Raw genomic sequence first — 20,414 nt, 5'->3', positions numbered from 1 at the left:
TCTCTCTCTCTCTCTCTCTCTCTCTCTCTCTCTCTCTCTCTCTCTCTCTCTCTCTCTCTCTCTCTCTCTCTCAGGCTGGTTCACACCCAGTCTGCAGGTCTTCTTGTCACTTCCACTGTCTTGGAGACTCCAAAGCAGCCCAGGCTTCACCTTCACAGCTTCAAACAATGGCCTCTCTGATCCTCCATTCAGGGACTTCCCTGACACACACCTGGCCTCAGTGGCTTTCCTTAAACATGGAAGACTGTACAACTCCTTTTCTTTATCTTTCTTGATTCTAATTACAGAACCACATGGCCAAAGCTGCTAAGTTGTTCTGCTTGCTTGGGCTAGAAACTAGTCTCCTTGAATTACACTCACATAGGCTTTCTGTTGTTTAGGCTTAGAAAATCCCTCGTTTACCTTTCTCAGGTCACAGAATTAGCTGGGTGGGATCTTGCCCTGAGGTTACCACTCCCTTTATTCCAAGTAGTCTCAGGTTTGTCTTTAGTTGTGTCTTCTCCTTGAGCACAAGATGGCGTTTCCTGGTGCTCTTTTTCTTAAACTGTACATTCCATAGTTCTCTTTGCCCTACTTGCTCTGTTTTATTGTCTATCAGCACAAGGGTGATCACTAATTACCACAGGACACAGTCAATACGAGGCTGTCTTGAAGTCTCTGCCAAAACTTCCATTTAGCCTCATTAGGCAGATTTTTAGGACAAGGACAAATAGCAGTCACATTCTTTACCAAAATATCCCAAGAATGATCTCTAGATCAACTGCTGATATTCTTCCCTCTAAACCCTCTGGATTCGCCTCCACAGTCCATGTCAGCCTCAACACCACTGGCTTTCAATGCTACTGGTAGGATGGCCCATTAAGCCCACTTAAAGTGTTCAACTGATTCCCTAGTTCGAAGTTCCAGATCTTCTATGTTCCTCTAACAAACAGCAGGTCAAACCTGTCACAGCAATGCCCCACCCAGGCTCTGCTACTAACTTCTGTCTTAGTGAATTTTATATTGTTGTGATGAAAAACACCATGACCATGGAATTTACAGAAGGAAACATTTAATTGGAGGCTTGCTTAACGCTCTAGAGAGTTAGTTCATGATCATCATGGTATGAAACAGACATGCATGGTGCTGGAGCAGTAGCTGAGTTCTTCTTCTTGATCCACAGCCAGCAGGCAAAAAGACTGGGCCTGGCATCGGCTTTTGAAACCTCAATGCCCACCCCAGGTGATACACCTTCTCCAAGAAAGCCACACCTTCTAACTAATCTTTCTAATGATCAAACAGTTCCACTCCCTGGTGATTGAGCATTCACATATATGAGCCTATGAGGGTATTCTTACTCAACCCACCACAAAATCCCATTTTGAAATTATCTAGAAAGGTTATTTCCACCTATAAAGTGACAGTTTTTAATCAAAAGAAGCACAGCTCTTTGTGTTTGTATTTTAAACCATATGTTAAATTGTCATAATGCTTGTATCTATATCCAATGCTGGTGTCTCTAGTTTTAAAAAATATAACCAGAATGCATTTGGAAGAAATTAATTCACTAAGTATCTATGGGTAATAAAGTTCTGGAGCACGGGATGCTTATCCTCACTTAAATACAAATCTGTCTTTATTTGAGCCTAGATCTCCTTGTTTGGGGACATTTGTGAGAATCCTGGTTTGTTTCTTTGTTTGTTTATTTAATTATGAGTGTGTGTGTTCATCTGAATGCACATGCGGGGATAGTATGCAGGTATACATGCATCTGTATGGCTGTGCATGTGGAAGCCAGGTGTCAAACAGGGATATCATTCCTTAGACTCCCTCCTCAGGTACCATCCATTTGGTTTTTTTGTTATTTGACCCTGTCTCACTGTTTTGCACACACTGTGGGAAAGCCAGCGATCAATTTTCCCCACCCCTCTGGGATTACAAGTACATCTCTCTAAACTGGGATTCTAAGCGGCTCTGCCACCACCCCTGGCTTTTCTGCAGGAGTTCAGGCCCTCAGGCTTGTAGAGCATGTACTTTACCAACTGAGCCATCTCCTCAGCCCTCAGGAATTCCACTTCTTCATTTGAAATATTCGTTGAAAGGCACTAAGGATGAGAAAATTATCTAACTTACAAATTAAAAGGCCCAGTCTATTTGCTGATTTGAGAATAAGTTTTAGATGTCTGAGGGTACAACCTCCTACACACACACACATACACATACACACACACACACTCAAACTCACACATACACACACACACATACCATGAGACTAGTTAGAGGCTGTTGCAGCAATCTTAAGAAGAAATGAGTGAGTTAGAATGGGGCAGTGACAAACAAAAGGGAAAGAGTGGATTCTGAAGTTATTATAATCTTTCTAGGTGATTTTTAATTTACTAAAAAAATTAAAGATTGGAAGAATATAAAAAAATAACAATCATTTCATGATGCTTACTTATTTAACTGGCAGTGTCATCGGCTATAATACCAGCTTTGATGTGACAACCTTGGTAGAATGTGAAGCATTTCTTGGTGACTCAGAATTGGAGATGTCTAGTACCTTCTAAAGGAAGGTATCAAATACTATAACTAATAATCTACTATTTATTGTATATCTTCAGAAAGAATCAAAGGTATACAAAGTAGGTAAAAGCAATTGTCATCAACTCTGATGATTTGATTCCCCAGGACTCATGTGAGAAAAGAAGAGAACAGTTTTCTACCATTTGTCTCTAACTTCCACATGTGTGTCATAGCATAAACACACACACTTCTACAGAGAGAGAGAGAAAGAGAGAGAGAGAGAGAGAGAGAGAGAGAGAGAGAGAGAGAGAAGAAGAAGAGGAGGAGGAGGAGGAGGAGGAGGAGGAGGAGGAGGAGGAGGAGCAGCAGGAGGAGGAAGAGGAGGAAGAGGAGGAGGAGAAAGAAGGAGATGGAGAAGAAGAAACAGTAGTTCAAGTTACAATGCATCTTCAATATACCATTCATCTAGCTTTATTTTTTTCAAATATTAAACCTCACTTATTTCATTTTTACAAACTAGTATTTCTCAAGTCTAAATGTGTCCATTAATTTCCTTTCAGAAGAGAACTCTTCAGATATCCATATAGGCTTATTAACATTTCACTTAAAAAACACACTGAGCAGTACAAATGATCGAAACAGATTTGCAAGCACCAATGGGTCATTCTTAGTAAGCAACAACTTCTGGGAGGAGCACAAATTGTGAGCAGCTTAAGGAATTGGATTTATACGGTAGATGCTCCCAAAGCCAATAAGCACTATAGCAGGACAAGAGGGTTTTGTCTAATGAAGTAACTGGAATCGCTTTGGACTAATGGAAAGGATTTCTAACGTGCTGTAATCTTACACTGAAAAGATATTGATTGTACTATGTCACATCCCAATAATCGGCACTGACAGTGACTGTTTCTTCAACTCAACTGCCACTGACTCTCTTGATGTTAATCCAGAGAGGGCTGAGCAGTTAAGAGCTCCCACTGCCTTTCTAGACGAAGGTTCCCAGAACCCATGTCAGGAGGCACCCAACCAGCTGTAACTCCAGTTCCAGAGGATCTAATGTTCTCTTCTGCACCATGTGCATACAGGCCCATACATACACATAAATTAAAAAGCAAACCTTTCCAATTTTTCTTTAATCCTTAACTTGAATGTAAAGACCTCACTGTTAAGCTTAACTTCTTTAACTGTGAAGAGAAGTGGGCATTTTTCCAACACTCAGCCAAGATCTGTACCTGACCTCTTTGCCTCTTTGCCCCTTGGGCAGCTCAGAATCATTGCATTTTTAAAGAGTTTGTTCACACTGCCTGCACCCAGTGTTCTCATGGGCTGTAGTAAGGCCTCTCACCTCCCATCCTTTTATCTTTGTCTCATTTAGGAATTACTTAGAACTTGTTGCGAAATCTATTGAAGACTGGGTCACACAGGAAGAAGCGAAGTACCAGGAAGCCAAAATGGCTGAGGAGCTCAACAGGACCAAGATTGAGTCGGAGTTGAAAGCTACTACTGCCAAAACTTCTGCTAGCAAACTTGCTGTCCCTAAAAAATCTAAAAGTAAGTAGTTAGTGCATTTATTCATAGAGCAATAGGCATTCTCCTATTTTAATTTCAAACCCAAATAGTCCAAAATTAAAAGGCTGTCCCCAAATGCCTGTGAGTCTTCACTTTCTCTAATAAATGGAACAGCTGCATTCAAAATGTGATAACATTGTACCTGAGTCAGACACAGGAATGTTTGTCACTGTCCCATCTCCTATGAGCTCTGAAAGATTTAGTCTGTTATACAGATTAAATATGATGAGTTGGGAAAATGCCAATGTTCTTGCTGATAGAATCCATGGGTTACATCAAAATTTATTAGCAGTGTGGGAGGGAAAGTCAGAGTTAGCGGGTCTCAAGAGGATAAATGTAGATTCCAACAGCAAGACTAAATCAAGAATCTTCTTCTAGCTACAAGTAAGTATCTAAAGACCTCCTGGAAGTAGGAATCTAGGGGGACGTGATAAACGTTTGCCAGAGGCCTATGGCATGGACGTGACCAGATCTTGGATAAGTATACATCTCTGATTTGTTCATCTCTAGGTCTTGGCTAATTTCTAGAACTTTGGGCACATTAGGGAGGAGAAAAGAGGGTAACAAAGAGCAAGGCCATTTTTAAGGACGATAATAAAGAAGTGAAATGTAGAGTTCATCTAGAAAGTATAGACATTTCACAGTCCGTAGAAAAGCATCTCTTTTTGCTAGCACTATTACTTATGATAGCTAAAGGTGAAAGTAACATCTCATAGTAAGATGAAGCCATGAAACTTCTAAAAAACCACAGCTTCTTTTTGTTACTAGAGTAGTTTGTATATGACCTGAGTCTAAAGCAAAACATAAACCACTCTAATAAGGAATCCTTTGGTATCCAGAGAAACTGTTAGATTATCAGTAGCTGAGCTTCCTCCTATGCGAGCCCAACAAGGCTTCACTAAATGTTTAGAGTAATGAGAGGGGAACAACATGAGAGAGGAAAGAAAGGCTAACTGCAAACTTACCTACTGGTAGGGGAAATGGTCACCACCTTTTGGGTATATGCTACTGAGCAAACCAAAACCTCAATATCTAGGATATAAAGTGGTTATTTCAGTGTGGATTGTACCTGGCATGTATTGAACCAAGTCTATTCCTGTCAGAAAAGATGACAGAATGTTTGAAAGACAGAAAGACAGCAATAGCAAGAGAGGGATCTTATTATGGGATGGGGAATTAGGTGAGTTCCTGTGGTTCTGAGGTGCTAAAGTTAGATTAATTAGCTGAAAATTTCAGGGAGAAGGATTCAAAAGATATGTCAACACAGTGTAAATGTGTTGTAAGACACCATCACCGAAAGCTCAGCACCACTCAGGTATAGCTGTGGAGATGGCAAGGGAGCGTTTAGAGATTTAAACAAGGAGTTGAACCTGAGAGCCTTTGAGGTTGCCTCCAGCCCAGAGGCTTGGTCCTCCTGTGATTGCGAAATTGTTTGATTGCCTTCACTTATAGGTAACAAAGTATCCAGCAAAACAGAGCTATCAGACCAAGAAAAGGAGAAAGAGAAAGAAAAAGACAAGATGCCCTTCATATTAGAAGGCTCTCTCAAGGTAATACAAGACAAATGTCACAGATCAATCACAAGGCCAAAATTACTTTGTGACTGAGTGTGTGCTAGTTATGGGACATGATCTTTTTTTTCTTTTTTAGCTAAAACCTCAGAGTTGACTGAAGCCTCACCCTATGCCCTCATAGCTCTGCCATGTGACAAGTCTTTGGGAGAATTTATATCTTATTATTTTTGCATAACCACACCCCAGGGCAGTGACTGGCTCATGATAGTTTACTCTTTACCTTTGTTGAAAATGTTTGAATTTCTTTCACATTTTTATTTGAACTTTTAATTATAAAAGTAGTAAGTGCTTCTGTGATCATTCAAGATTCTTTTCCTGCACTATCCCTGCAGCTCCTGGAATAAAAGAATGTCAAAGTTTGATAGGTTCCAATTCACATAAGTCCGCATGCAGAAACGTACAGAGGTGTTCTGTTTGCATGTTCATGGGTAAATGTAGGTTTGCTCGGGTTTGGGCCACCCTCTATCCTTGAGTGTCACCCTGTGGATTCATTCACTGAGGCAGAACCTCTCCAAACTGTGTGGTTTAGGAGCTTTTATAGATTTTTTCATTATCCAAGTACAATCAATTATTAAATCCATCTGCAGCGCCTCTCTCATCCTTGAAGGTTGAGGGGAGGGGAAGGGGAAGACTCTGAAAGTTCCCAGCTTCTAACCTGGGTTTGATCTTTCTGGTGAGCAGCTTCTACCCCATTCTGAAACCATCTAAGGGTTTGCCAAGAGTTGCCTCATTAGAACAAAAGACAGTCCTATCACTCACAGAATTCCAGGGGATTTGAGAGCTCTATGCCAGGACCCAGGAATGAAGACCAAATATCTGGTTCTTATTATATCATAATATTACAGTTTCTATTAAAGTCAGTTGTTACTTATCTGAAAATGACTTTATTTTACCCCTATTTGTTAAGCATCGTTTTTTTTTTATTTATACAATTTTTGGTTGGGTTTCTCATTTCCTCATAGGACTCTCAAGACATCAATCTCCTTCTTCTCTGCTGACATCATAGACGTTAATAAATTGTCACATTTTACATTATTTGTAGACAGTTTATCTTTTCTCTTTAGCTGCTTTGAAAACATTCTGTGGTCATCTGGTAAGCATTTAGCAGATGCTCACTGGAAAAATGAAAGTATGCACATAGGTACACAAATAACCTTGCAGCAAATGTTATGGATGGTAAACATAGTATATAATCTGTAAATGACAACAAATCTTACAGTAATCTTCATTGCAAAGTCCACTTAGCAAATTAATGCTTCCATACGCTTTCACTGATCTTTGGTACGTTATTGTGTCCTTTGGTTTCAATTGACAAACAAGTATAATTCTACTACTCGTAGTGATCAATATTTTCATTTATGTTAATGAGAGAAAAAGCAAAATTACAAAAGGGTGTACCATTCATTCATCAATAGCAAGAGTAATTAAGTTGAGTCAAGAAGGAGAACTTGGATGCTGAGAGGATCGTTTCTCCTTTTCCTCACAGTGCAGTGAGTTACAGGCACTTGAGCTAAATCGTTATTTCTAACTTTCTGCCCATTGCTGCTTTTTTTTTTTTAAGCGCAGTTAATCAGTAGTACTAGACATTGGCAAATGTTTGTTGTGTAAATATTCCAGCAAAGGCAGAGTTCAAGCTGCCAGTGTGAGACTGTAAAAACCTGAGCTGGGAACAGCATGGGTCTGTGTACCATTGTATAGTATGTTTCTCGTGTACAGCACAGATAATCATGAAATCTAATACAAGAAGTATAAATGAGTACATTTTGATCACGTGTTAGCAATGTTTTAAACATTGTACTTAGTTACATTTAGTCTTTTTTTTTGTACTTAGTCTTTTTTGATGATGACTTTATTTAGCAACTATCACATAAAATTCCCTCCCCCAAAATTATCAGTAATCTCCTTAAATCAACAGGAGCCAGGCTCACCACACCACTGTTACTTCATGCTTAGATTTGTTGACCTTTCTGAATGCTGGGATCAGTGTCTATCATTGACTCTAGAAATGACTCAGCCAGTATCTGTCCAAATGCTGCCTTTTCAAAAGTTGTACTGTAATTCTGAGAGGACTGTCAAGCTCAGCCTGTCATTTTTATATACCCCTTACATACACGTGTAATAGTTCATTCTCTGTATTCAAGCAACCAGAAACTTCTTCTATGATTCTTACTTCATAAGTCCCTTATCTGCAATCCTCACAGATATACTTTCAAAGTCTTGGTTCAGATTTTTATTCAAAGTAGCTTAGTTGCCCATATTTTGTGGTTTTTGTTTGTGAGCTAATATCAAGTCAGAGCTTCTTCTGAGACTATAGACCCACCCTGACTTAGTTCCTCTGCCTCAGCCTGCAAGTACCAAAATTCTTGGAAACTCATGATTAAAAAAAAAAAAGTTTTGTCACCCTTTTTGGAATAGCACTGGGAATGCTTCTCTGGGTAGTCTACCTTTTTGCCAACTAAGCATATTCAGGATGTAAACTGAGAATGGAAGGAAAGGAGACAGGCCACTGGAGAGGCTGCTACTGTGGCTAAAGACAACAAAGGTCTGAACCATTTACATTACCTGGTAGAAAGTTGGAGAAGCTGAAATGAATCGTGTTCTCCAAGGAGGCCCTCAGTGGTGACATACAGAACTGAGAAGTGAGAAGGGAACAAGGTTTTTGGCCCAGTGTTTCAAAATACCAGAGACAACACATAGAAACACCATACTAAATTTCCTCCAAAATTAACCCAAATATAATTCACATTTGATCTTTCTCAAAATCCCCGCTAAGCTGTTTGATGTGTCCCCAGGCATGGAAGGAAGAACAAGAGAGGTTGGCTGAGGAGGAACGCCTGAAGGAGGAAAAGAAAGCAGAGAAGAAGGGGAAGGAAGCAGGGAAAAAGAAAGGCAAGGATAAGGCAGACAAAGACGATGCTAAGGCTTTAAAGAAAAAGTCTTCTTCCAAGGAGAAGCCTAAGGAAGAGCCAGTAAAGACGCTGGAAGTAATAGAGGAAGCCGTCCCGCTTCCAGAACCAGAAGTCGTTTATCCGGTAAACCAACTTTGAAAATTCTTTGTTTAGGCTACTTCTAACAGTTTTAGGGAAACAGGGGTTTGATGTTTGTTTGTTTGTTTGTTTGTTTGTTTTCCTGCCATCTTTGAACTAGACTTGAATTTCTCTTTCTGTCTAGATTCTTCTTCATAGCTAATCACCCAAATGGGAATACCCTCAGGCTTGTTTTTCCTATCATGAAACTAGATTATCAAGAGCTATAAAGATGGAAGTGTGACCCAAAGACTTAAAACGCTTTAAGTATTAAAACATGCCAATAAGCAACAGCATAGGTCTGCTCAATGGGTTCGACTTGCTGCATGTACTTAGATGCCTCTGTGTAGAGAGCCATGTTTCTGGTTTACATGCTTTAGTTAATAGCTTTCCTATTTTGCTCTCAGATGTCTATTTATTAGAAAAACCTGTGAGGAAAAAAAATGAAGAGAAATGTTCTGTTCTATTCTTTGCAGCTATGACTCCAGTCCCGTTCCTCTAGGGTTTTAGGATGCGCCTGAATTCCCTGCAGCTACAATAGCAATATCTGATGTTTAAAAATATCCTTTACATACAGCCTTGTAACATGTCAAATGTCAATTTTTCACTTCACTTTACAAAGACTATTAGCAAACTGGGTCTTGCTTTCTGTTATCTTGATGGTGGAGCATGATTTCATCTAGACTAGATTATAAATGCTCGTAAGTGGACATCGTGGCATACAACTGTGATCCCAGCCTCCTAGACACTGAAGCAGGATGACCATGAAGATCAATCAGCTACTGAATAAAAGATCAGTCTCAGCTACTGAATAAAAGCCTGTCTCTAGTAATCATGAAAATTAATAATAACATGCGATTTGGATTTCTGGGTCTACAAGGTAGCAGAAATAATTGTTTCAACAACAACAACAACAACAAAAATAAGTTTATGGAAACTGTAGTTGGCTAACTATAGTGAGCTGATTGTTGTTGATTGCAGTTCCACACCCAATGATAATGTATTTTCTTCTAGTTCCGAGGATATAATATGGGAGACATACCTATCCAAATCTCAGGGACAAACTACTACCTGTATCCTTCTGACGGTGGGCAGATTGAAGTGGAAAAGACCAGGTTTGAACGAGGTACATTAGCAAGAGCTGTTAATGTCTTGGGAGGATGTTAGTACATTTCTGACCATCGTGGGGCATTGTGCCTCTGAGTGTAGTGGGTAGCAACTCACTGTGCCCATCTTTACACAACATTGCATTCTCAGGGTCACGTGCTTCTATTGTAATTGAGTTTACAAGGGATCAGCCAACTCAGAATTTACTCAGACACTGTTGATAGGAGCATCCTAAATTGTTGAAAATATTTAAATACGTCTATATTATCAATCAATGGTATATTAGCAACTGTAATAAGCAAATAGTTAATCAAGTACTACTGATTACAACACACTGTCATGTCAGAAAGCAAACATATGCTTTGAGTTTATAGTGTGGTTCTGGCTTGGGCTCCACAATACGGTGCTCAGGGACCTCTGCTGCTGGTATGCTAGCTCTTACCAAGACTTGCATATGTGAACAGTTTACATAAAGTTCAGATGGTTCGTAGAAAATGCAGTATTTTCATCTTAATCCTATCAATTTTGAGAGACACTACCACCATAGTTGAAAATGAAAGGCTGGATTTAAAAGGGAGATAAAAGAGAAGTGGGGGAATCAGAACACTGTTAAGAGAGAATAAGTTAATAGAAAACTGCTTATATAACCTGCATAGTGATAGTAATTGCACACACTTTACATATATATATGTATACATATATATATGTGTATATATATATACATATATATATATGTGTATATATATATATACAAAATTATGACTGTCATTATATTGCCATAGACGTCAAGTATGGTAATTCACATTTGAAACATCAGCACACAAGAGGCTAAAGCAGGAGAAACATGAATTTGAGGCTGTTCTGAGATACACACACACACACACACATAATTATATGCATTATATATTATTGTATACAAATAGTGTTAAAACTTTGCATGTTGATTAGCTCATTTGATTTATTGGAGTGTAAGTGTTTATCACTTCAGAGGATGTATTTTGTCTTTGTGATTTGGTTTAGGATGTGACAAGAAGGCCTGCGAAAACCTCCTTGGGCATGCTCTTTGTGGTGTTCTTATATAGAGTTGCTGAGGCAGCTGCTGTCTGATTCTGTCCTGCATTCTACCAGCGTTTTGTCAGGGTGTGTGTGTGGTGCCTTCAAATCATCCCACTTTCTATCCTTTGGTTCTTCCTCAGGCCCAACATTCATCAAAGTGAAAGTAAAAAAAGATAAACACAATTTTATAATTCACCTGAAAGACCCAAAGGAAATCGTGAAAAAGGAAAAGGAGGAGGAGCACGCAGAAGAGGAAGAGGAGGAAGAGGAGGAAGAGGAGGAGAAGGAGCATAAGGAGGGGGAAGAGGAAAATGTAAAACAAAAAGTGGAAATGAGTGAGTGTCTTTGCCTCCGTGGTGCTGGGTTCTGGTAGGTAAGCAGTGCAGTGTGCCAGCCCAGCCCCAGACAGAAGCACACAGGCATCCCTTGCACTCAACACATGAGGATTTTACAGGTGTGGCTTGGAGCAGTTCCTGTCTGCTTACGTTCATCTTCCCCAACACAGGAGCATAGATGCCGCACGCAGGCTCATCTGCACTTTGGCTGCTAGCAGGCTCAGCTGCACTTTGGCTGCTAGCAGGCTCATCTGCACTTTGGCTGCTAACTGGATCTTGCTGCCACCCGACAGGAGCTCTCGGTATTGATACTTTCCACAGTTGAGAACACAGTGCTTGACAAGTTCAATGTACCTAGGAAGGTGGCACATAAAAATGTTACTTTTAATTAATTTTCTTTGTTCAGCTAATACAAAAATATTAATTGGGGCTGAGGAAAAGGCTTAGTTGGTAAAGCGTTGGCTGTGCAATCATGAGGACTCAAGTTCAGGACCCTGGCATCCACAGAAAAGGTCAAGTGCTTTGGTACACACCTGTAATCCAGCACTGGGCAGTGGACATGACAGGATCCCATCGCTCAACGGCCAACCAGTCTAACCTAATCAGTGAGAGACACAGTCTCAAAGGACAGAGCAGAGAGCAACAGAGGATGGCACCTGAGAGCCACCTCTGGCCTCCACAGATGCATGGCTGAGTTCCTGCACAGGTGTCCACATCCACACACACACATGCCTACACAATACACACCCTTTATATGTGTGTATCTGTGTGTGTATGTATAACTCTAAATACTTAAAGAACCACATTATTCGAAGTATTTAAAGAAGCTAATAGTTATAGCCTCCATGTTACTCACTGTTCCAAATTTATTTCTTTCTGATTATATCAATATAAGCATTTTCACATTCACTAAATATCCTTTGAAAAACAAGATTCTAAAATTATATTTATGATATATTTAATGATATATCATTAATATACACGTATATCATGGTTTGTCATCTTAATGTTTTTATGTATTTATATGATTCCTACAAAAGTTAATAAATAAATCTATATACATAATTTAATAATGTCCTTTCCACATAGTTAAATAATGGTTGGTGTTTAGCTTCGTCACTAATGACCCTGTTCAGATTATCTTTTGTTTACATCATCCATAGCTTTCTCCAGCCTGCAAGCACTGGCCCAGACTTGAACCATGATCTGGTTCTGGATGATCCGTGAACTAAGAATAGATTTGACGTTTGTAAAGCATTGTTCTATAGAAAAGCTGAGAGTATGCGAGAAAGACTTTACATGGCCCACATGTCCTAAAGTACTTACTCTCTGGCCATTTTCAGAAACACTGCGTTGCTCTCTGATGTAAGCAGCTGCGGCAGATGAGCTGACAGAGAAGCAAATAATGCTTGCAGCCCGCAGGGCTCTGCTCCTCTTGCCCGTCCTGATGGTGGTTTCTGTTGTGATTTGTTTAGCTTTATTGACTCAGTCCACTACAATGAGACCTGAGGGAGCATGCACCCTGAAGGCTCCATCTCTCTGAATCTAGTTTGGTTATGGGACTTATCCTGCCAAGCTTTTCTCTGCTGGGAGCTACCTGCTGTTGCAGTTGCTGTCTCACAGCTTCTAGGTTAGAGTCTGAGGTCTGATATGCACTCCTGTGGGCTGAGAAGGAGGTGCCACTGCTGCTTGAGGGCAAGACTTCAGTTCTTCATTAAAGGTTTTAGCACACCTCGCTTTATTTGCCCCCTCCCATTGCACCCCCCGACCCTGTCACCCACAGTTTGCAATATTTTGCCTCCCAATTGCTTAACATCTTAATCGAGAAAACCGTTACTGTCCTCCCTTCCATCCCATCTCCTGGATACTGAACAAGGTTAAGATGGGGAAACGTGTTTTTAAATCACAGAAAGTGCTTTGTAAAACATCTTTAAGCAGTTAAAAACCCAAGTATTTGTATTTTCCATAATTTACATTTTACTGAACATATGTTCTAGTTGTTTTTTTTTTTTTTTTTTTTGCTTGATACTACACAATCAAATTTCCATAATGCCTTTTCAGGATCTAATAGTTCTCTGGTCTTTGCATTCTTCCTGTGCATGCGTTGAGTGTATGCTTGTGTGTGTGTGTGTGTGTCTGTGTGTGTGTCTGTATGTGTGTGTGTATGTGTCTGCATGTCCATGTGCTTATGTGTGTACCTGTGTATGTGACTGGGTGTGTGTGTGTGTGTGGTGTGTATCTCACTAGGGACTGAACCTAGGGCCTCAAGTGTGCTAGAAAATGCTCTGTTTTCTGAGCTATATTCCTATGTTCCCAGACCATTTCTCACTAAATAGTATATGGTTATCAGGGTAGGCCAATTTATCCACTCTTCGACTGAAGGACATCTTGCTTGTCTCCAAGTTTGGCTAAATAAGGATGAAAGCACACAGGGTTTTGTGAGTATACACTCTTATGTACTATGAGTGAATAGCAAGGAGCATGGTGACTGGGTCATATGGTACTATGGAGAGTATTGTAAGCAGCAGGAAACTGCCTTTCAGCAGTGAATGAGAGCTCTGTTGTCCCGATGGCCCCAGCCTTCGGTGTCGCCCGTGCTTTGGGTTTCCTCCATTCTGACAGGTGCCTCGTTTCACTCATTGTTTTTATCTGCATTTCCCTGGTGACATAGAGCATCAAACTGCTTCTCATAGGCTTATTTTTTTATCTGCATATCTTCTTTGGTTAAGTTCTGTAGAGGGCCTTTGGGCTGTTTCTTCCTTGGCTTGTTGTCTTATTAGCGGACCTTAAGAGTCCTCATACATTTTACGTAACAACCCTTTGTCAGAGTGTCTTAAGCGAACATTTACTCCCAGATTGTGAATTGCTTTCTTTCTCATGAAGCATTATCCTTTTTTGTTGATGTCCCACTGAGCATTCAAAAATTCCCAGTCAGGAAATAACCTGTTCATAGGTTAGAGTATTTTAAGCTGACTCTGTCCCATTTTTATTATATGATGATGGGGCGGATAATAACATGGAAATGAGAGAACAGGAAAGACCTTGAGACCCTTCACACGTGCCCCACAAATGTGCATTTTAACACATTTCCTTTTAAAACTTAAAACATTTTCAATTGTGTTTGAAAGTATAAGGCATTATAAATGTGGGATTTAATAAAGTGTTTTTAAATTGGAAGGAACTTGGAATGACTTGGTGATTTTCATTTGAAAAGTCATGTGAATGCCCTCAGATCAATGACCACATATGGCCAAGCCTTTAACTGGTTTATATCCTCTTTTCATTTTGACCTAAAGCCCTTTAAACAAGAGTCTCATGTTCCATCCCTGGAACTCTGCCTCACTTCCCTGTGTCCTTGGTCAGAGCCACGTCAATTATTCTTAAAGTGATGGAATTAGAATGGCTAAGACCCCCCATTCCCAGCATTCCCACAAATTCTGCTTACAGTTCTGGAGAAAAATGGACATATCCTTGATATGATTTTGTCTTTTAGAAAGAACACAGATAGAGAAGGAAGCTGTCAGCAAATTTGGATCCTTTTCTGCCACCTTAGAAAATGGAATCTGCCTCTCCATAAGTTATTATGGATCAAATGGAATGGCACCAGGTGAGAAACACACAACAGAATAAATGTCCCATGATGGGCAGTCTTCGCCCTTGCCCAGCTTGTACATTTATCAACAAATAAACCTCTTCTGATTTAATGATTCACTTATATATTTTTTCTGCAACATAGAGATATGTGGTGTACGGGATATATGTGCAAATATCTGTATGTGTATGTGTATATGTGTATGTAATACTTCCGTGCAAGAAAAGCATGATCTTCCAAGGAGTTCTCATAGGTTTCTACAGAACAATACTTTTATGAGTCTTGTGATAGTGGAACTACTTGCTATACGTTAGGACGTTGGTTTAAAAGGAGCCATTAATTGGACATATTAGAGGATTTCTGGGTTCCACTTTCAAGAAATAAATTCTCCAATTGGAAGCTATTTCCTTTCAAACCACAAAATACTATGCTGCTTTATCAAGAACCAATTAAGAAATCTGTGGATCCCCACAAACTTTAAAGGGATCCAACTACAGTAGACATTTTTTTAAAGATTGCAAAATCAATAGATAATCCATATGCCATATAGCTTTAAAACTATGTGCTAGAATAGATTGTGGCGATCATCTTACCTCCTGACTATGTAGTTCCTTTGCTGTAGATTGCCATGAATCTTTATAACACTGTTTCTTAAAAGTTTGAAATATCTCTAGAACCACATCAAGAGGTGTGTAAAAGCAGAAATATGGATCTGGAACTGACAAGGAAAAACCATGCCTACTGTGGCCATTGTAGAGTCTACACACAAATGATATTTCAAGCCATAGTTGTGAGTAAGATCGTTACATCGAATATACATACAGCCCAGACTATATATAACAGTCACATATAGTGTTGCATACATGTATCTATCTGGACCTCTGCCCTTGTAAACCAGATTCAGTAAGTCAGAGGGAGACTTGGGCATTCGTTTAAATTCCTGAGTAATTATTATGGCAGCCAAACTTGAGAACATAGTGCAACCTGAGACCTGGAAGCATCTGCAAGACTAAAATGTATGAATGATTGATAAGGTGGGGAGGGGCAACTGACCAGAAAGGTAAGGAGAGGTCAAAGAAGTGGTATGCTGGATCCTGCAGGAGAACAGATGACAAGATAAAAGGGGCACACATGAGCACTCGAGCACACACACACACACACACACACACACACACAGAATCTCCTCTCATCAGCCCTTTAGAGTTTCCAAACTTTTAAAACCAAAAAGACAATAGATTGCCTACAACCAAACTACTTATCTCACCTTAGACAAAAATGTTTGTCTTAGCTGGATTTCCTTGTCTGTATTGGCCCATGTCTAAGGGATCTTCATGTTCCACTTTCAGTGCAGGTCTTGTTGTGAATCTAGGACTTTCAGGATGTTTTACGAGTTCCATTTCTCAAATTAAAAGAAAGAGAGAAAGTTAGTAGAGTGCACAAGAGACTGGAAGGCAAGAACATGTGAGAAAAGGACTTGAGATAATTACTGTATCAACCACACTAAAATAGTAAATATTTTAAATTTTCTAACTACAATCTGATTTCCAAAACAACTACATTATCTCCAGAATATATGCAACTGGTAAACCATGTTTCACATAGTGAAAGTTAATGCCCACTTGAACAAATTTTTGAGCTGTATCAATTAAAAACCAAATGAAATATGAATATTTAATTTTTTTCATTCTCCCCCTTTTCCTACTTCTAGAGGTTATAAATTCTGATTTGGAAGCAATGCTGAATATCCCTTCAGCTATGACAGCAACAGTGGTTCCCGCTGTAGTGACTGTTCCCCAAAGCAAAGTGAAAGCTAAGCCGAAGGGCAAAGAAAAACACAGAGATTCCATTAAAGAAGAAGAACTTCCAAAAGAAGAAGAGAAGAAAGTAGGTGAACATGGCAGTATGTTTCCCTTCTTTTCACCTCATGTTACTTTTTACAATTAAAATGCAATTACACTGTTTCTCTGACTCTCTTTCCTTTCTCTACATTCTCCAAAGTCTCTTCCCAAAATCTCTCTCAAATTCCTGGTTTCCTCTTCTTAATTATTATCACACGGGCACACACCACACACACACACACACACATCACATACATCACACATACATCACACACACACACATCACACACACACATACACATTGAATACACACATATCAATAGAGTTGCTGGTTTCCCCAACACTGCCTTTATCTTCTTTAACTACTATCACAAAATATCTTAGACTATGTGAATCCCAATCAACAAAAAAGTCAGTTGGTCAAGTTGAGGTTGGAAAGTCCAAGAGCAGATTCTAGGTAACTCTATGTCTCATGCAAGTTTATATAGACGGCACCTTCTGTGTTCCATCACATCACAAAAAGAGTAAACTCTTTTCATTTGATGCCATTTTATAAAGGCCTGAATCTCAATCATGAAAGCCAAGCCCTCAGAATTCTCGGTTCCCCAAAGGCCTACTTAATACCATCATGTTAAGTATCAAGTTCCACTATCTGAGTCTGGAGTGGGAAAACCAACACCTGTACCATAGTGTTGCCCACATTCCATATATACAAATAGGGGTACCACTCAAATTCCAAACCAGTTCAATTGCTCGACAAATGTATTCACAGTGACCTCTGTTAACTTTGGTGCATTTTTTCTCATGGAAAATGTGCTGTTTGATACTGTGTCTTGTCACATGTTTATGTACCAGTCAGCAAATATAAGCTCAATAGCAGGGCAGTGAAGATTCTTGAATCCTTTTAGAAACTATTGCAGAGTCTACTTACTTACTCACAAATTGTATTGTTTGACAAATCTTTACTTGATCAAAATAAGTGTGTCTCATTTAGAGAATGACAAGCATTTGTTTATGCACAGAATCACGTACAGGAAGAAGTAGAACCAGAGATTGTTATCCAGGAATCACCTTATGTACCCACCTTCCAAAACCTAAACGTGTCTTGCCCCAATGGGCTCCTGCTGACCTTCATTGGGCAAGAATCTACAGGTGAGTGTTAACTGGAGTGGACAAGGAATCATGGGTCAAAAACTAACACAGAAAATCCCACCATTGAAAGTGTGTCTTTACTTACCAGTTGTACTTGTTGATAATGAGCAGTGGGTAATTTTTAAGTAACGAGCAGAACAATAATGACCATTTTCAAGCACTTGCTGTGATGAGCTACTGTCATAGTCCTTAACACACATGTAAAAACACAAAGCTTACAAGAGTAGGTACTGATAATTTCATCTTATAAAATACAGATGCTGAGACTTCTGGAGGTACAGCAATGTGCTCAGGGTCATCTGACTGGTAAAAGGCAGAGTTGGGAAATCGTTCTTGATCTGGTGATGGTAAATGCAGGTTTCTTAATAGCTTTTATGTGGCTCTGTCTTTCTGCCTCTGCAGAGAGCCACAGGTATAGCACTTTGATCACTGATTTAAACAAGGGGCAGTGAGAATGAAGAGACCAAGATGCACATTAAGCTATATCTGAGATTAAACTGGAGTCCATTCAGCAGTGAATAATGGTTCTCCCCACCCCCCACCCTGTATCTAATGGTGTCATTTTTCATTTTCTTGATGATAGCCATCTGGTTGAGGTAAGATGGAAGATGGGTATAGTTTTTACTTGCACTTTCCTGGTGTTACAAAGTTTTTATTATGTTGTAACTGGCCATTGTATTTTCTTCATTTGGAAAGTATCTACTCAGCTCGCTTGCCTATTTGGTTGTCCTATTTGCTTCTTTAGCTATTTCTATATATCTGGATATTGAGCCTCTGTTAGATAAACAACCAGAAAGACTTCCCCCAAATCCTGCAGATTGTCTCTTAACTCTCATTGTGCCTTGGCTGTAGCTCAAGAAATAAAAATTGACAAACGGTATTGCATCAAATTGAAAAGCCATCCCATAGTGCTTTGCTATTTGGAAGGTATTTCTCGAGTGCTTTTGTTCTTGGTTACCAGGGAGCAGCAGAACAATGAGAGTTGTCTAGCCATGATTAGAGATGGAGGGGGTGTTAATTGTGAAGGATGATGGGTAAGTTAGAGAAGGTTTGAATGAGAGGCTCCCTGAAGCTCAAAGCAAGCAGGGGGTACCAGAATATTGTGTACCACAGAGCAAGAGCAGAATGGCACGCCAAGAGAGAAAATGGAGTCACTAAAACACTGAAATTCTGTTCCCAGATCATTTGGCCTTGACATGCTCTGGACTCTAGAATATGCAAATGCTCATAATAAATAGCAATATTTATTATGTTATTAAAATATCCTTACTCACTTCATTTGGGTGAAAAAGGTCATGAAAGACGCAGTTTGCTGGGCCATCAGTCATAAATGAAAGCAAACTTCCCTAGTTCTCCAACACAGGCAAAAGAATAAAAACAAAACAAACAAACAAAAACAGAAGAAGATAAAATCCCAGACCCATAGCACCACTCATCCCACCAACAGCTTTATTCTCTTTTGTTTTTTAAGATCATCCCATCATAGATGAAGAAACCACCTGGAACCTCATGATCCGCCAGAGCTACCCCCAGAGGTTGAAGCACTATGAATTCTATAAAGCAGTGATGCCACCCATGGAGCAGGAGGCATCAAGAGTTGTCACCAGCCAGGGCACTGTTATCAAGTATATGCTGGATGGCTCCACACAGGTTAAAGACTATAGCATTTAAATAACCTCCCTCACAGTGAAGTAAAAGACAGCTGGACCTTGAATAAGGAGCAAGGCTGCTGCATGGAGGAGACATGTATAAACCACAAGGGTGCATTAAAGTGACAAGTGAAAGGAATGCAGTTAGAGGCAGTGCAGTGGAGTCCATTGTCTGTGAAAGCCAGAGTGCATATGATATAGATGCTGTGCTTTCTATATGATCTAAGGTTGCAGACCTGGTATGTTTTCCTCTTTTTCCCTCAACTCATCTTAAAACAAGAGACAAGAAAGCTCTTAAATGCTAAATTCCCAACAGTGCTAGAAGACAACAAAATATGTCACTAGTATAGGAAGTATTTAAAGAATTTCTAGAAAGTGCAAGGTGGTTAGGTTCAGACTGATAGAGAAATCAGGACAAAGTTTAAAATATGTACAAGGGGAAAAAAACCTCCAAAATTAAGGACTTCAAATAGGAAGGCATACTTCTAGGAGCTGAAAATTAGGGAAGTTCTGTGGTAAATTCAGTTTGTAGAGACTCAAAAATCAGAAGCCATAAAACCCAGAAGCCATATGCCTTGGCCCACCTTAAAAACTGATCAGAGGGAAAGGCTTCTATATGCAGACAGTATACTACCAAGAACCATGAGGGGTTACAAGACCATGTATCTAAAAAAGAACAGATTCGGTATTGTTAAAATCACCTAATAGTAAATACTTGGACATAAATTTTAAATGAGTACAAATAATATAGACAGAGACTCAAGTGAACAATCTAATCTTAAGAAAAATGTAACTGCTGTGGGACAGTGAGATAGCTCAGTGGGTCAGGGCACTTGCCTGATTACCAAGCCTGATTACTCACTTTGATCTCCAAAACTCACATGGTGGAAAGAGACTCTGGAAAGCTGACATCTGGTCTTCATATATCTGCCATGATGTGCACACATACATACATACCAGCATATGTACATACACACACAGGAAAGTTGATGTATGATTATTATATATCTTCTG

General features: G+C 39.6%; 1 protein-coding gene across 1 annotated transcript in view; it reads left to right on the top strand.

Annotated features, from left to right (window-relative positions):
• Spag17 (sperm associated antigen 17) overlaps window positions 1-20,414 on the top strand; it is a 215,576-nt gene that overhangs the window by 125,626 nt on the left and 69,536 nt on the right. Inside the window, exons 19-27 of the mRNA XM_028753003.1 lie at window positions 3,878-4,053; window positions 5,524-5,621; window positions 8,438-8,677; window positions 9,686-9,797; window positions 10,975-11,169; window positions 14,663-14,776; window positions 16,470-16,645; window positions 17,622-17,751; window positions 19,223-19,401. Coding sequence (XP_028608836.1) covers window positions 3,878-4,053; window positions 5,524-5,621; window positions 8,438-8,677; window positions 9,686-9,797; window positions 10,975-11,169; window positions 14,663-14,776; window positions 16,470-16,645; window positions 17,622-17,751; window positions 19,223-19,401 — 1,420 coding nt within the window. The remainder of the gene's footprint in view (window positions 1-3,877; window positions 4,054-5,523; window positions 5,622-8,437; window positions 8,678-9,685; window positions 9,798-10,974; window positions 11,170-14,662; window positions 14,777-16,469; window positions 16,646-17,621; window positions 17,752-19,222; window positions 19,402-20,414) is intronic.

Source organism: Grammomys surdaster, unplaced genomic scaffold, assembly GCF_004785775.1.
Source record: "Grammomys surdaster isolate TR1022 unplaced genomic scaffold, NIH_TR_1.0 125941, whole genome shotgun sequence".
Taxonomy (NCBI): domain Eukaryota; kingdom Metazoa; phylum Chordata; class Mammalia; order Rodentia; family Muridae; genus Grammomys; species Grammomys surdaster.
This window is presented reverse-complemented; position numbering and strand designations above follow the sequence as displayed.